This window comes from Malania oleifera, chromosome 2 (genome assembly GCF_029873635.1).
Source record: "Malania oleifera isolate guangnan ecotype guangnan chromosome 2, ASM2987363v1, whole genome shotgun sequence".
Classification (NCBI taxonomy): domain Eukaryota; kingdom Viridiplantae; phylum Streptophyta; class Magnoliopsida; order Santalales; family Ximeniaceae; genus Malania; species Malania oleifera.
Window position 1 is genome coordinate 123,829,145 of NC_080418.1, and position 18,227 is coordinate 123,847,371.

The 18,227-nt window shown below is 36.9% G+C and overlaps 1 protein-coding gene across 1 annotated transcript in view; it reads right to left on the reverse strand.

Moving 5' to 3' along the window:
* Positions 1 to 348: 348 nt before the first annotated feature.
* The window catches only part of LOC131149009 (GTPase LSG1-2), a 38,938-nt gene continuing 21,059 nt past the window's right edge, over positions 349 to 18,227 (reverse strand). Inside the window, exons 5-7 of the mRNA XM_058099043.1 lie at positions 12,929 to 12,985; positions 2,120 to 2,199; positions 349 to 1,859 (exon numbers count right to left, since the gene is read on the reverse strand). Coding sequence (XP_057955026.1) covers positions 740 to 1,859; positions 2,120 to 2,199; positions 12,929 to 12,985 — 1,257 coding nt within the window. The 3' untranslated portion in view covers positions 349 to 739. The remainder of the gene's footprint in view (positions 1,860 to 2,119; positions 2,200 to 12,928; positions 12,986 to 18,227) is intronic.

Below are 18,227 nucleotides of genomic sequence, written 5' to 3' on the forward strand. Positions count from 1 at the left end.
CAGGTAATGCGCCACCTTCCTCTACCCCTTGAACTCCACATGTTGTGATGACAAAATATTAAACAATAAACTATTAAAACTTGGATCCGCAAGCCCATCGCCCATTCGGTACCAGTAAACCATCTATTAATGACAACAGCAAATTTTGAATGGGCTGTTTCTCATCTCTGAGATGAAGCTTTTCCTCTTAATCCTCACGGTCTTTAAGCTAATTTTTTAAGAAAAAAAAACCAATTAAGAGGACGTTGCATGGCATGCATACATTCATGAGAGCCCTACTCATCCACCATAAAATACAAATTTTCACTAGCCAAATTATCTCATCAAATAAGACAGCAACAAAAAGGGTAGCACAAATGCAAGTGATCTCTTTTCAAGCACAATCACACTCAAACTGCACGAGTGCTAAAAAAAGCCATATAGATAATGCGTCTCATGCTTTTGCTCTCCTCTCCTGTCTGGTGTATAGAAAGGAGGGTTCCCACACCAGCATCCATTAACTTAACAACTTGCAGCCATCATCATTTGTGATGACTTATGAAAATGGCTTGTATAACTTACAACTCAAATAATCAACTTTTTCTTAACAAGGAAAACTAATTTGATATAAACTAAAAGGCCAAATAAGTTACTTCTATATGCCATTACAAATATTCTCTAACTAGTACCACTGTAGCCATTATACGTTTGCTGATGAAGCATGATTTAGCCGGAGAGAGTAACTTGTATGCCTGCAGCCTCATCCAGTCTTTGCAGGACCAGTGTTTACTGGTTTTTGGAACACTCTTACAACCGGCATTCCATCACCGTCATCATTACCGACCCTCCATGAGCGATCCTTCTTCCTCTGAGGCTTTTTGTGTTGTTTATGAGATTCTTTTGGTTGCTTTTTCTTGATGGCAACTGTCCTGGAAGCTAGTCCATTAGCCATGTCAAATGAATTCAGGTCATTCAGCACATCTTCAAAGCTGGACGTTCCTTCACCTTCACAATTTTCAGTATCTGATGGATCATCATGCATTTCAGACAAGTTGGGTCCTGCCATATCTTCCAACCCACCTTTCACTGCTGAGGTTTCAGGAGGCAGTTCAAAGTGTGGCAGCTTTCCATCAATATAATCCTTCAAAATTTGGCGAGCAGCTCTAGTTTCATCAGGCAGTCCACTTGAAGCAACATACCCACGAGAGGCACAATAAGCCCTCAAAAGCTCTGATGAAGGGGGGGGCCTAGATTGTGACTCATATGGCTTGGGTTTCGGCAATGATATCTTGTAGACACCCTCAATGACATTTCTTGGGACTTTATTGGCCACAACCTGTACAGCTTCCCTGTGCTCAGTCATCCGATCAATTGGCAAAACCCCACAAGCAATCATCTCATGTCTTGAGCTTGAAAAGGACGGGAACACTAAACCAGGGCAGTCGCATAATGTCAGCTCATCACTTATTATCAATGTTTGGAAATGCTTTGTCTTCCCCGGAGTAGACGTGACACCTGTTCGTTTCTCACCTACCAAAGCATTGATAGTGGAGCTCTTGCCCACATTTGGGTATCCCACAAATCCTACAACCACATGTTTAGATACCGTATCTCCTGAAACATTTGCATGAGATAAGCCCGAACTACTAGAGCCAGAGTTCCTCCTCATCATGGCTATTTCCTCAGCCTCAGACTGTAGACGGGCTAAAAGCTCATCCCTGCCATATATTCTTGTATCAACATCATCCACCTCATGCTGGCTACTTTCCATCTGCCACAAAGCACTAATCTTTTTTCCTTCCAAAAGTGCAGAAGCAGCTTTAGCAGACCAGAATACAAACAGAATCTCATTGATGCGAAAGTACTTTGCCCATCTCTCCCTGCAGATGATGCCAAACAACATAAACCTCCTTTTTTTTTTCTTTATAGAAAAGCATGCACAAACCCTTACATACACATGCACGCACAAACCAACCTCCCCTATGGGAAGTCGTTACATGAGCCACTAAGCCAGAAACCATTGCAATAAAAAAAGTCAAAAACCTTCAAGAGATGAAAAACTGAAGCCGCAATTGCTTCTAAAAAATGAAAAAACTGGAGACTTGATTGGCAGCAGCAGAGGCATAGATTAGACACTGACCTGACAGAAAATGGTAAAAGATCCGCCTTGTTAATGAGAAGCAGTGTCCTTTTGTGTTCATCAATCTCTCTTGCATATACCTGAATTTAAATAAGAATTAAACTATCATATCCATACTGCCCACTTCTCAATTAATCACCCTGTGGAAAAGAATAAAGCTAAATATTTGTTAAAGTCGATTCTGAAAGAGGTGCAGACATATCCAATTTTTCATCCTTCTATTTCACACTTAAGGAAAAAAACAAAGATGAAGACAACTTGAAGATCATGTAAATAATCAACAAAACGAAATAACTCCATTATATTCACATCGGAAGTAAGTTCTTTTCTGAAAAAGAATTCAGAATTTTGAATGTGCAGGTTCATACATCATCAAAGGAGACATTTTTGGTACTTTCATGGATTAATAAAGTTTAGAAGTTGCTTGGTTGCAGGATGTCTTATCTGGATTTAGTTGAGAAATTTAGAACATCTTCTTTGTTACCAATTTCTTATTCTAAGAGGTTTTAAATTTTTGGTAGGGGGGAGGGGGGGCTGTGCATGTATTTTCCTTTTTGTTTTGAAGATTTTGACAGACTTCCTATTTCCTATTTTGAGTTTTAGGAATCACTTATTGGGTTTGTTTGGGGAGCTTGGAGTTCGGATTTGGGAGTTGGATTTGTGTGGATTTGAACAAAATGTAATATAAAATTCCATTTAAATTCATAAAAATCCAAATCCAAAACCCAAAATCTGTGATCCCAAACACAACCTCAGTTGATTTCTGCATTGACTAGGATAGTATTTAGAAAGCTTTGAGCCTTTGACTTGAGTAGCAAGGGAATATGGTCTCTGGAATGTTAGATGTCCATGCTTGGGAATTTATGGGAATTCTACATTGACAGCATCTCGAGTTATATGGGAATGCAAGGTAGACAAAACATGGGTATTGAATACCCACCTCTCTCATAGGTAATCTTAGACTCCTGCCTGAATCCAACTTGATGGGACAATCCCTACTATTCATTGCTCTTGGAGGAAATTGCTTGTTATTGATGATGATGATGATGATGATGACAATGTTTGTTGTGGTTGTTGTTGTTGTTGTTGTGATATAACCATTTTTTTTAAGTGTGCTGGATTCTTTTACTCAGGTGAGATATGAATCAAGGATTTGGATAGGGTATACCTCTGGCTCTTTTTCTACAATCTTTCTTTTCTAATCTCATCAGATCCCTGAATACTTCTCCTCTTCGTGGCAAAGGTTCCTTTCAAAAGCAGGGTTTTCATTTGGACATTGGCCCTTTATAGGCTTAATACTAATGACATGTCGCAGTTGAGGAGACCTTATATGGCTATCAGCCTGAATATCTGTTTTATATGTTTCAAGACAATCGAACTACTGATCACTTATTTCTTCACTGTCAGGTGACTAAGCAACTTTGGGCCCTTTTGGTTTCAGTTTTTGACGAGACTTTGGTGCTACCTCATTGATACTTTTCTGTTGGTGCAGTACAAAGGTTTTGGGAGGAGCAAGATAGGGCTGGCCTTATGGAGATGGGCAGTCTCTGCCCTTCTTTGGACTTTGTGGATTGAAAGGAAAGCAAATTCTTAATGGCAAAAAACCTCCCTCGTCTTTTATGGGATAAAGTTGTTTTCCTTGCTTCCTATTGGGCTAAGCGGCTTTGGGTCCTTCTGTTTTCAGTTTCTGGCAAGGCATTTTGGCGCTATCTTGGACTGTTGATACTTTCTTGTTGGTGTGGTATAGAGGTTTTGGGAGGAGAAAGAAAGGGCTTGCCTTATGGAGAGATGCTGTCTTGCCCTTTTTTAGACTTCATGGATCAAAAGGAATGCAAGTATTTTAATGGCAAAAACACTCCCTATTGTCTTTTATGGGATAAAATTATTTTCCTTGCTTCCTTTCAGGCTCATTCTTTTGGTTCTTTTTTTGGAGGGGTGAAAGGGAGTGAGGGGGGTTGGGAGGTTATTATCTGATCTTCAGAGGAATTGGAGGGAGGTGCTTATTGTAACTGTTTTTTGTTTCTTTTTGGAGGATATCTTATCCTCCAATCCTTGTAAATTCTTCTCCTTCCTGTAAATGAAGTTCTTTTTCTATCCAAAAAGATATATATTCTGATAATTATTTATTATTTAAATAATTATTATTAAAAATATTCTTTTTATTATCATAAATATTGTTATTTCTTTTGATTATGATGATCAAATAACATATATCATTATGAACATTTTGAGCATTTACTGCTTGTGTTATTGAAATAACATTAGAATAGCTATGTCATGCAGCACTAGGCATGGTTTGGTTAACCAAACCAAACACTCAAAATGTTTAAACTGAAATTGAGCTTTTTGACAGAATTTCAATTGACCAATAGTTTAGGCTAACATCCAACAGTTAACTGAAACTAACCATATAGTTTTAAAATTATACTTTACATGTTCAAAAAATAATTATATAGACACACACACACACACATATATATGTATGTAAATACATACATATATATAATCTGTATTTACATAGTATATATTTTAAAAATTTATAAGATTTTGGTTCAGTTCGGTTAACCTTGGTTTTTGAGATTGTTAAACTGAAACCAGACCAATAACAAAAAAATCAAAAAAAAACTGAAGTAATTCCAAACTTTAAAAAAACAAACAAAAAAAACACAAAAAAATAAAAAAGGTTAACCTGTTTCTTGGTTCTATTTTGCAGTTTGGATCAGTTTTCCAGTTTTCCTAGCCCACACCTAATGTTTTGCCATTCCCAATGAGCAAAGCGAACAAAAATATTCAGTTTATTTGGGATACTATTCGTATTCAGATTACTATGAACATTATTATGAACAAAGGGAAGGTATTTTGGTACTTTTAGAGTAATAAAGTTTGGCATATAGTTTGCAGTCACTTGTTTGTAAGATTTGCCTTCTTTGGATTTAGTCAAGAACATTAGAGCGAGAAATCCAAATAAACTGCCAGGAAAAAAAAAAAAAGGAGTTCAAAGAAAACTTTTGAATTGGAAGCTCCTGTGATCTTCCCCTTCAAAGGCTCTCCTATTTCTCTCCCTCCAAATGCACAAAAATACAAAAAACCACTTTCAAAACCTTCCTCGTCCTTTGATCCATGCCCGTAAGCTTCCAGCAACTAGAAAGGCCCCTAGTACGAAAAAGCATAAGCCTTCATGCCAAAACATTACCGAAATGCCAAACTGGATTTCAAAGTTCTCTACTTCTTCTACAATGCAAAATTGCATTCCAAGCCACCACCAAGCAAAAAAGGCCACCTGTTTGGAAGCTCCAGCCTTCCAAATGGCCGTCCATGGGAATCACATCTCCCTTCTGTCACTGCTTGAACTTTGGTAAGACTTTTGGACCAAAATTTTGGAAGATCTGCAGCCATCCATTTTATTCTATCCCCTTTGTCGGCTCTAAATCTTGTATTGTTAAGTATGTTCAGAAGTGCAAAGATTTGTTCCATTTCCCAACCATACATCCACCTTCTAAAACTTAAATTATGTTAAGTATACAACATTGTTCCATTTTGCTGGTTGTTCTCAATAGAGTTAACACCAACAATCTGTTATGGAGTAGGATTTTAAGGCACTTTCTCCCAGTGTGTGCTCATTATGTTTTTGACAGTTAAGAAACAGTTTCTCATTTGTTTTTTGCACTGCAATTTTTCTTGGAAGACGTGGAATAAGCTTTTTGGTTTATTGGGAGAAAGTTGGGTTTGCCCCCATGAAGGTGGAGGATTTGTTGGTCATTTCTTATTTTGATTTTGTAAATGAAAAGATGCAGTTGCTTTACAGAGATGTACCGTTTTCACAGTGATGTGAGCATTGTGGCACGACTACACGCGCGGGGGGGTGGGTGGGTTTGAATTTGAATCTCTTTGTTATGGGACAAGATTCATTGTGTAACATAGCTTTCTTGTGCTGGTGCCACTCGCTTTAGAGCAAGATTCTTTGACATCCAACAGGAATGACTTGCTTCTTTAGTTTTTGATTGTTGGGGGTGGGACAAGATTCATTATGTAACATAGCTTTCATGTGCTGGTGCCACTCGCTTTAGAGTAAGATTCTTTGACATCCAACAGGATTGACTTGCTTCTTTAGTTTTTGATTGTTGTTTTTTCCTTTTGTTTTCTCTCATTTTTCTTTCTTTTGTTTACGAGTTTCTTATTCTACCTTTTGTATATTCTTCCTTATCTAATGAAATCATCCTTTGTCCCCTCCTCACCGCAAACAAAATAAAAGAATAAAAAATAAAAAGAAAAAAAAAATTCATTGGCAACAACCTAACTCAAGCTTTTAGGTAAAGTGGTAATTTAACATGGTCTCGAATGCATGGTTACCAGAAGGCCTCTCTTCTTGTTGCCTACATTTATTGTGTGTGGTTCAAAACTATCTCATTTCTGTAATGGTCTTATTCATCATTGGTTTGTCTCTCCACAAGCAATTGGGGGGCGTTTGGGTTTGTTATACATTGTTGGCCCACAGCCTAAGACCTTAAGCTTTTAGGTAAAGTAGTAATCTAACAAATTGCAATCAACTCTATGCCCCCCACCGCCCCCCCAACAACAAAAAAAATAAAATAAAATAGAAGACACCAATATCTCTGCCTCCAGAACAGAGCTGAAAACCTTCCTCAAGGGCCACATCATCGCATCAAACATACAACCAAAATCTGATCCAATTATCGATACCCATGGTCTTAAATTTCCATGAAATTTCCATCAAAATTTCCGGTTCCCATCACCCTTGAAATCGAAATGGCAGTCGATTTCCATCTTGCATAATTTCCATCGAAATCTCAACGAATCATCCCAAAATTTATTGAAATCTCGAAATTTCAGCGAAACTTGTCAAAATTTTAAGTATACAATGAAATTTCCTTGGAATTCAAATAAGAGATTTAGGAGTGAAATGAAATTTCCCTTTTAATTTATTTTATTTATTTGTATCAAAACAAAATATTATTACAATGCTTTTGAAATTATATGAAAAAATAAACTTACAGCAGCATTTTATTTAACCATTTATGTCTGAGTTATCATTATTTATATAATAAATAATATTTAAATGATTTATGAATTTCATTTGTATGAGCTGAATATGTTTATTGTACATTATCTTACAAATATGTTTGATACACATACTATATTACAACTTTTCCACCTCATACACAACATAGATGTATTCAACTTGTAATATATTTGTCCTAAAACTTACATTATCATGTTTGTTAATCATTTCTAAAGTTTCACAAAGAATTTCATGCTTTACTACTGATTTTCGTTATTTTTTCAAATCAAAATCAAAATTTATGTTGAAATTTCCATACTTTGGGAGCTTCGAAATTTGAGTCAAAATTGAAATTTAAGACCTTGCCGATACCCACCTCAATCTCCTTTACAGTTCATTCAAAATGGCAATTGCCATGAGAAATTCTAAACTCCATTCACCAGCCCCCCTTTATTTTCCCATAGTTGTCAAAATGACCATGGTTGGAGCGTACTGCACTATTATTGCAGTGTCGTGGGGATTATGGTTGGAGCGCAATGCACAAATTTATTAAGGGAGAAAATTGAATGGGCAGCTGGTGTGGGAGAAGGTTCATCACCTGGCCTCATATGGTGTGTTGGTTTCAGTTGCTTCAAGGAAGTTAGTTTTTCGGAAGGTTCAGCAAGAATGGAAGAATATTCTGCTCTGAATATTACTTCTTTTTCAAGTTTTTTTGTTTGATTGGTTTATTTTTTTCTGGATTATTCCAGAATTTGGACAGGAGAAAGCTTTTTCTCCTTTGTAATTCTCCTCTTATCAATAAAATCTCTTCTTTTGTTATCAAAAAAATAATAATGTAAAATAAATAAATAAAAACCATTTCCCAGAAACTGTCAAGCTCCATAGTACACCTCAGTAACAACAAGGGACAGACCTTTACAGAAATTCTGCAAATATCTAAGCCCCAACCATCCCAATTAGCAGGAGAGCACAGAGTTTCCCAATTTAGAACTTCCTTTCATCCTCCTTGCCTCCCAAAAAAGTCTCTTTGGAGCTTCTCTAACCTTGGGGTCACCCCTGCGGGAACTCTAAAGAGAGAAATGAATAGGTTGGGAAGCTATAGACAAAGTGCACAAAAGAGCTTCAACAAGATGAGAATAAATATGAGGGATCTAAGTCAGTCCTCCTCAGCTCCACACATTTTAGGATGGTGTCATTGCGGGTGACTTCCTGCCTAGCCTCTCCTCTTGTTCTAAAAGCGAATAACATGGGTACGTTGGATAGCTCCAATTTTAGCCTTATTTAATAGAGGTCATCTCAATGTTCATTTTTTAGCTCTGTCATCCACTGATAAACAGACGCCAGAAAATGCCCATCTACTACAGTTCACTTAGGACTCAGCCAAACACAAAAAGCATGCTTGCCTACCTACACTTCCACTTTATGGATGCTTCAATTGTTCCAAATAATAAGAATTCCAGGCACAGAGCCTCCCCCTCCAAAGCAACCAAATCTACCCTCCCACACCAAATGGCCTGAAACAGTCCCCTCCAGACCTTATCCATTTTAGTTTCCTGCAAGCACAATGCATTCAGCTTTCATTTCTTTAGGAATCCTTTGACATCCTTCCTCTCATCAGGGTCGTGAAGCCCCTGACATTCCAGGACCAGGAGATTAGATTGCACCTTGTTGATATTTGTCTTTCTGTTTCTTGCTCCCCATGCAATCCCACCAAGTTTGCTCCCTGACTTTTTCCTAAGCAAGGCTGACAGACCACTCCAATATTTTTATTTTTCTGCCATATCTTTTCTGTGGACTTGTTCCCCTGCTTCTATCCTTATTGTTAGTGCCAACATTTTTTCTCAAGTTCAATCAATAGACCCATGGCTTCGGGCTTCCTTCTCATAACACAATAGAGACCCAAAAATTTACCTTATCAAAAGCCTTCAGTCTGTTTCACACCTACCTTGATGATTTTTAACAATATCTGACTTAGATTTCCCACTTCAATTTCATAATCTACCTTTTTCCACTCTAATCTCATAATCTACTGCTACTAGACTCACTGACTACACTTACCCAGTGTCACAGACCGAACCCTTAACACCTGGTCAAGGGTCGTGCAGCACTAGCAAAAGCACTCTTCTTAACTAGTCACCGAAAGATTACAGCAGTTTACCCTGAGAACACATTCACAACAGTTGAATGAAAAGTAAGCAGAATCAGTACGCAATTCATGAAAGCATAGCAAGCAAGTAATAAACAATGAAGCAACATAATTCACTAACACCCCACCTCCCTAAGCAATATGTGTTCAGCAACTGATGCACAGCCCTTCACAAGGTGTGAAAGTGCTTGGCCCATGATAATTGGCATCAGAGCCCGGTTTATTGCTATGTGAATTCAGTTGCCTTTGTATTATGAGATTGTGTTCAGCATCGGTGAGAGACCATGCCAACCAATACTGAGAGAATTGAAGCACTAGAAGCACAAGCTGAGACAGCCAACAATATGGTCACAGAGATAGCCAAACTTGCTGATCGCATTGATGCATTGGAGGGATCACAATAGCATCAATAGGGTTTTTAGGTGGAGATGTCACAGAACCTCCACACGACAGTAGAAACTTTACTAGCTCAGATGGTGGATCTAACTGCCAATATGAACTTGATGGTTCTTGCCTAGGAAACTCTAATACTATGGAGTATAAAGGAACAAAGGTGCCAAAACCGAAAATGTTTGAAGGCTACTCATTGAGATCCAAGGTTCCATAGCAAGTGCAGTAAACTTGGCATTGGTAACATTTGTTTTGCTGATGACTACATTATTTTTGCTCATGGGGTTTTAAAGTCTGCTTACTACCAAAACATGCTTTGACTTTGTTTTATGTACTCTCAAGTTTGAAATCCAACCATTCAAAGTCTAAAATGTTTTGCTTTGGAATTTCAGTTTCTGTAAAGCAAGAAATCCTTCGAGTTCTGCAAGTTACTGAAGGTACTCAATCAGTTAAAAAAATAATTGATATAAAAATAGTATACTAAGAGGGCATCAAGGGGATGCTAACCCAAAGTACAAGAAATCAACCACCCCGAAGGGTGTCACAAAAATAAAAAATTACATCAAACTCATTTGCTACAAGTCCACTCTGCCAACCAGTGACATCAGTAAACCACTGCTCCCTGCTGAACTGAAGCATTAAGATTGAATTTTTTGAATACTCTTATGTTCCTTTTTTCCAAACACACCAGAAAATTGCAAGAGGAATGAGAGACAAAGCCTTTCTCTTTTCCTTTGCTGCCCGAATCCCTCTCTAGGCCCAAAGCTCCCCTCCAACAGGCCTAGTGGTAACCCACCTTTGTCCGATAAGAGTCAAAGCCACATTCCCAAGATTTCTGCACCAGGGACAATGGAGAAAGATGGGTCTACTAATTCTACCTTAACCTTGCAAAGGGCACATCTGTCGGCAATGGAGAACCCCCTTCTCTGCAAGTTGTCCAAGATCAAGATCTTACCATGAGCTGCTTCCTAAGGCAACCTTAGAAGGAGAAGCCATCTTCCATATTTGAGACTGAGGAGAGTGAATGTTGTTCGACTCCCAGCGAAAAAGCTTCCTGTAGAAGGATCTGACAATGAAGACCCCCTTCTTATCCAAGGACAAAACAGGAATGTCATAAGTATTTTGAAATTGGATCTTCTAAAGATAACTGAAAAAATTTGTGAGCTGGTGGAGTTCCCCATCTTCCACATTTTTATAAAAGCGGACATTCCAGAAAAAACCATGAATTGACGCTTGAAGGTGTTGACTTATGCATGCATTTTATCACAAGCCATGTCGTAAATGGCTGGAATGAGACACTGAGAGCCTCTGAATTACTCCACACATCATGCCAAAAATAAATGTTATCTCCATTCCCCACTTGGAATCTAATAAAGGAGAAAAAGTCATTCCAGCCTTTCCTAATGATTTCCACACCCCTGTGCCGTATGGTCCTCTGCCGGCCCAGGAGATCCACTCACTGTATGCAAGCCCATATTTCATGGCAATGATTTTCCACCAAAGGTGATCTTTCTCAGTCATGAATCTCCACAACCATTTTCCAAGAAGGGTTTTATAGAAGATGTGAAGGGACTTTAAACCCAAGCCTCCTGAGCTAATTTTTCATCAAGGCCCATTTGACCACGTGGAATTTGAATTCTGCCCCTCCTTTGAATCCCTTCCAGTCTTGGTCTTTTTTACTTGTAGCAAATGAGTTTAATGAAGGGACTTTAATATCTTGGTTTTCTTTTTTTTTTTTAAGCAAGACTGTGATCATTTAATTGAGAGGATCTCTTCAACCATTCATAATTGGACCCACAAAATTCTTTCTTATGCATTCAAGGGTATTAGTTTTCTGCTTTATTTCTTCCTCAGGCAGTTGTAGATGGTTTGGATAATAAATTCAAGGTTTTGTTGTAGTAGGGCAATGATTGGAAGATGCTGTAGAAAGTAAAGTGGCATGATGCTTGTAAACTACTAATGAGGGTGGATTCGGTTTTAAAACTAGTTTCTGAATGGAATGCAGCATCAGCCTTCAAAATGTGTTGGAATATTTGTACTTCCAAGTCCTTTTTAGGGGTAGCTTTAGCTTGGGTACCCATAAAAAACATTGAGAGGAACATTCACATAATGAGTTTTTTTATAGAATATTCATATAAGTTGAGAGGAAAAAGCATTTGTGCTATAAACCAAACCCACCCACTCCTCCCCCCCCCCCCCCCCCCTCTCTAAAATTTAAGGAAAAAATAAACACACCTGGACCTGGGAAAGGATTCTCAAATCAAGACCAGCAGCTGATGCTTGCTTCAGAAATATCTTAGGCAATGGTAGAGATATTTTTCGCTTCTATGATAACTGGCATCCACTTAGTCCTTCTATTTAGCATATTGGTCCTCATATTTCTGTTGAATTTGGGTCATGAAACAATGCAAGAGACACTGAATAAATATAGATCTAAATTTGATTTTCTCCCTGGGATTACTGTTGATGATGAAGTTTACTGGGAGTTTAACACTACAGGCTCATTCTCATTCTTTTCCACTTGGAATCATTTAGCATTCAAAAAATTGACAGTGAAACAGCCTCAATTTTTTTTAAGTACTACATCCCCAAGCATTCTTTTATTTTTTGGCTGGTTACCCCTGACCCATTGATTAACTTGGACAAACTATACTCATGGGGGAAAGCAGATTCTCCTTGTTTACTTTGAAATGAAATTCCTGAAGGTAGAAACCACCTCTTTTTTGTCACAATGCTAACAGAGATTATCACAAAGCCACAGAAGCTTTAAACTATCAAAGGAGATCTTCTAATAGGGATGAGGAATTTGCTTGGATTTCTTCTCTGGGTACTAACATCTCTGATACAATTGGCAAGTTGGCTTAGGTAGCTTCAGTTTGTCATGTTTGGAGCACCAGAAACTCTTTATTGTTTGACCATCTTCCCTTTCCTGTGGATCCTGTATTTCATTACATCTTATTTGACATTAACGGTAGATGTTTAGGAGTTAGAAAACACTGATAGGTTCTTTCCACTACTTTTGATGATGTACAGCTATGCCAGCCTTTGCATTTGTCACATATTCCTCATGTGCTAATATATTCCCCTCAATTTCATCATTAAAAAAAATAAAATAAAATAAAAAGGATCAAAAGACCAAATCAGGTCAAACACTCCAGGGAACATATTTTCAGGATGCATCCCTCGGCTATGTCATCTCCCTCTTACCTTCTGAGTAGCCAGTACAATCTAAAGAAAAATATGAACACATTACCTCAAGATCGGGGCAGCGATAGAACAGGGGATCGCGTGCATCAACAACCATTACAAGCTGAGAAAGATAACATAATAAGATCAGCATTTACAAGATGTAGATGGGATTGCATAAAGTAAAAATATATGTATCCAAATATTAATAGCATTACAACAAAAATATAACATATATACGAACTCCACACAAGCAATACTAATGTCTGATTAAAAATTGCCAACATCCTTGAGCGTATGTTAAGCAAGTTGCCATCAGGTTCTTGTGAATTGTCACTGCCTCATCAAAAACTTAAAACCACAGAATCAACACAACAACAGCATTATAAGCACTACACAACGCAGAAGTGGCAGATGAGGAAGTGGATCAACAATCGAAAAATGTGGATTAGAAAACGTGCCTTAAAAGGTGCACTATATGCAGTTAAAATGTTAATTCTAAATAGAACTATCACCATTATGTAAGAAAAAGGTGCATAAATACTTCTCAAATTTCAATTTTATCAATTCTGGAAAATACTGAGTAGCTCTGTCATGTTAGGTAAGGACGTGTGAAATCAAGCGCAAGAATGTTCCAAAAGAGGAGGGCACAAACAGGTTTAAATAAAATATTCAACAACCCATACTTTGGCTCCATGTCATGCCTTTTATAAAGAATAATGGACCCAAAATTTTTTAAGCAAGGGGAAGCAAGCTAAAATATTCTTGGGTGGATGCATTGCACTTACCAGCGTTTGTATTCCAAGTATTCCTCATTTATTTTCTACCCATTTTTAGGATACATCTAAGAGGTTGGGGTGGATGATGAGATATTTTTTTATGGTTTGGGACCCATGATGGTAAGAAGAAACACTTAGTTAGCTGGGAGGTGATTGGACAGCCTAAGACAAAAGGGTGTTTGGCATCTAAAAACATTTTTCTAGTGGGAAAGGTTGTGAAGATCTCCTTTGAAAATATATTCCATTAGGCACAAGGTTATTAATACTTAAATAGTAACTATAGTCCTCAATACAATAGGTGGGATGCCAGTGATAATGTTTATACGACCCAGGTGATACCCTGGAAGTTTACTTTGCAAGTTTCTCACCTTTTCTTTCCACTTACTCAATAGAAGGTTGGCAATAACTCAAATCTTTTTGGGAAATTCTTGGGTCAGAAATACTTGATACAAGGTGAGCACGGGTATATCAATTCACTTTTGGGACAATTCTTGGGTTGGAGAAGCTTCTTTGTAGGCTTTGCTTCCCATCTTTTTTGGACCTGCATACCTATATAATGCTCCATTTGTTTCTTTTTATTCCTTGGAAGGGAATTCTTTGACATATGATTTGCTTTTCTTCTTTTTTTGGAATCTTAAAGAAAGAAAAGTGAATGAACTTGTTAACTTCTTCTTTGTTCTTGATTTGTTTGTTCCTCATCCTTGGCTCATACCTGGCTAGGGGATAATCTGGTGTCTTTTCATTTAAATCTCTTCTGCTCCATTTGTTATTTTTCCTGGCATCACGTACTTGTTCTTTGGGAAAATTTATTTGGAAAGCTAAGGGCATGTTCTGTTGCGGAAAACAGTTTTCATTTTTCAGTTTCAATTTCCCAAAGAATAACCAAAATGCCACCTTGTTTTCTAAATTTCTAGCAGTTGTATAGAAAATATGGAAAACAATAAAAAGTCATTTTCCAGCTTTTGTACACCAAATGTTAGAAAACTGAAAAATAAGTTGGCATCTTTTATAATTTTATTTTAGAAAAAATGAAAATGTAAAATAAAAATGTTTTCCACAATCATAAAGGCCCTAAGTTCCCTCTAAAAATTAAGCACTCACCTGCACTTCGGTTCTTGACAAAACTAATACTAATGACTTGTCACAAGTGAGAAAGCCTACTAAAGCAATTAGCTCAGATATTTATTAATGTGCTCAGCATCAAATGAGACAAATCAGCAATCGTTTCTTCATTCTCAAATTAGCATTTGCTTCTTATCACTCAGTTGGTCTACAAAGCTTTGGTGTAAGCATTTTTCCTTTTCTAGTGAGAAGAGGGTGACTACTCATGCTATGAGTGGCATTTTAAGGGGTGTTGGGGTTTTAGCAAGAGTAAGAAAGCCAAAGGGACAGGTATCACTGTAAAAAAAAATTGTGCAAAAAACAAAAAAAAAAACTAAAAAATATGATTAAAATAGTTTAAAAATACAAAAAGAATACGAATTAAAAATATTACAATAAAAAATAGAAATTATTGTAATTATTTTACTTAATTATTATATTACAAAGCTCACTTTTTAGTGCCACTAGAACATTCCTATTGTACATGTAACTTGAAATTTAGAAAATTTATTTTTTTAAAGGAATTTTATTTTTATTTTTTTTCAAATTTTTGAAATTTTAAGGAAATTTTAAGTTTAGTCATATTTTAATTTAAATGGCGATTTTAATTTAATTTTAATTAAAATTATGTATAAAATGGATAGGTCCCATTTAGTTGTGGAAAACAATTTTCATTTTCCATTTTAGTTTTCCAAAAAATTAAAAAAAAAAACCAATTTTTTTTATTTTCTTCAACATTTATATGAAATAAACATCAATAAATAGTTTTGACACTATTATCTTGTAAAAATAGTTTTACTTTTGATTTTGAATTTTTCAAAATTACAAAAATGCCACCTTGTTTTCCAACTTTCCAAATTCATATAGAAAAGTAGCCCCAAAATCCATGATTCTGAATATTACCTTATACAAATTTTGGAAATTTGGAAAATAATGTAATTTTTGTGATTATTTTGAAACATAGAAATAAAAAATAAAAATTAATTTGCAAATTTAAACAAATCTTTAGGTTCTACATTTTTAATAAAAAATTAAAAAATAAGCTAAATTTTTTTATAATTCTTTGGAAAACTAAATGATGGAAAACAGAAAACATTTTCCACAACTAAATGGGCCCATAATAATTCTGGATATTAAAGTACTGCAGAAAAGGCAAAACAATTGAAAATCATAAAATCCTGTTTTCAAGATTTTAGAAAATAGCTGAAAATCGACTACATAAATAGAAAACTAGCAACTTAAATAAATGCATTGTCTTAATCTGTTCTTCACTGTATGGCAGCGAAAACAGAAAACAGAAAATAGAAAACATGATGATACTACACAGGCCCTAAAGTGCTGTGGCAGTGTTTTTTGCGCTGCTATCTTCCTTTGGATTTTATGGAATGAAAGTGAGGTGCAAGCATGAAACTCCAAAAGGACAGCAAAAAAGTCCAGACTTACTGCCCATTAGAGATTACTGCTCGCATTACCGTAGCAGTACCGTTCATACTGCTGTAGTAATTCATTATTTTTAGAGGCATTTATGTCTTTTGAGTATTTTGCTTGGCATTATCTTGTCCTAGCCGTCAAATAGAGAGCTGCAATAAAGGCTCTCACAGGAGATTAAGGGCTGGGATTTTAGGGTTTTCTGTAACTCATAAAATCCTCTCCTAAAGGCTGTAGCTTCAGTATTTTCACCAGAACTCAGTAACAAAAATTCAAACATGATTTTGCTGTTATGGTCACAATCCCTCGAGACTCATGTGGTTTAATTCCCTCTTTTATTTCTTAGCATTCTTTGGCTTTTTTCTGTTTGGATTGCTGCTGGAATTCTGTATTAGGCTGCAGGAGTGCAACTTTCATAGCCCACTGCTGTATCAAGTGGTAGCAGGCAAATATCCTAAATTACATCAATGGTTGGACACTCAAGAGGTCATGGAAGAAGAGGAAATCCAACCAACAAGCAGAGATGGTTGAAATTCAACATATGATTGATATTTATTGCAAGCAATGCAGGTGCACGGCAACAGGGACAAATGGAAGCACATATGGAGATCCCAGAGGACTGGCGGACTACAAAGCCTTGGACATCACAAAGGTAGTCTTGAGGAGGAAGATATTGAGATTAAAGAGGGAATCCCTTCCACAATCTTGTTTGTTGAGAAATTGCAGATAGGGGTGGAGAGATCAAGATTCAGGTTTATGACTTCTACGAAAAGATGCATGCAAAAGATGGTTTGGATTGAGAAGCAACTACAGAAATATATTTTGAATGGAAACCTATGACAGAGGAGAGAGTGGTGCTGTTTGCAAAGCTTTAGCTGAAGTGTGCTGCACTTCAATGGGGGAAGAGTGTAGAAGAGCAACCAAACAGGGAAAAGAAGCACCAAACCAGCACATAGGAGCACAAGAAAGCGAAACCATGAAAGCAGATTGACTGATTATGCAATTTGTACAAGAAACTTCATAACATTGGGCGAAGGGGGTTCTCCGTGGAAGAGTGCAAAGCAGAGTTTGATCATCTCTCTATTCAGTTAGGTTTAATAAAGTAATAAGCAACCAAAAGCTTGTTGACTAGCAAGCTTGAATTAATACTTGGATGTGATGGGAGCCACTTGTTTAACCTAGATGATGCTCAACAACATGCCTTGGTGGCAGAAGTATGGCATTAAGGAGCAAAGAGACCATTTTCTCAACCTTCTAAGATGCAGGTTAGCAAAGTTCAGCCGTTGTTTGGGGTCTTTTAGAGGGCAAAAACAAGCCCTGAAGGTGATTTGAGGAGCTGTTACTAATGCTAGGGCTAACCTAACTAATTTAGGGGCTATCAAGAGTGAGAAGTGGAAAGAAACAGAAAGATTTGGTCTTGAAGAGAGACATCCATACAAGAAGTCAGAGCCATGATTTCATTCTTTAATATTCTAGCATTTTTTTCTCTCCATGAAAACCAACAAAATTGCAGCCCATCCACACAGCCACTGCACTCTCATTTTTATTGATACCAAAGCCCCTAACCCCCCCACCCCCAAAAAAATCCAAATCCTGGGAGACACCCCATTTCACCAGCAAGGGTGAGACGATAACACCAAAGCTGTCTGGCCACCTGACAATGAAGAAACAAATGTTGTCATGTTTCATTATAATCTAAGCAAATCACACAGATATTTGGACTGATTGCTTTATTAGGCTTCCTCACATGGAACAAGTCACTGGTATTATTCTGTTAAGCACCAATTTCTAGATGAAAGCCATAATCTTATATGGAACCTTAGCCTTCCAAATAACTATCTCCAAAGGAAAAGGAGAAAGAATTTGCATATTTCATTAAATGAGCTAAAATAAACAGAAAAGATAAATTATATCATAACTATCCCCATGCCATCTACAAAAATCACTCCAATGATGAGGAACAAAAGAATCAAAGAAAGAATAGATACCAAAAAAATATGGATTAAGAAGGAAGCCAAAGAATTACAACCAAGAGAGGAACAAAAAAAATCCTCAAAA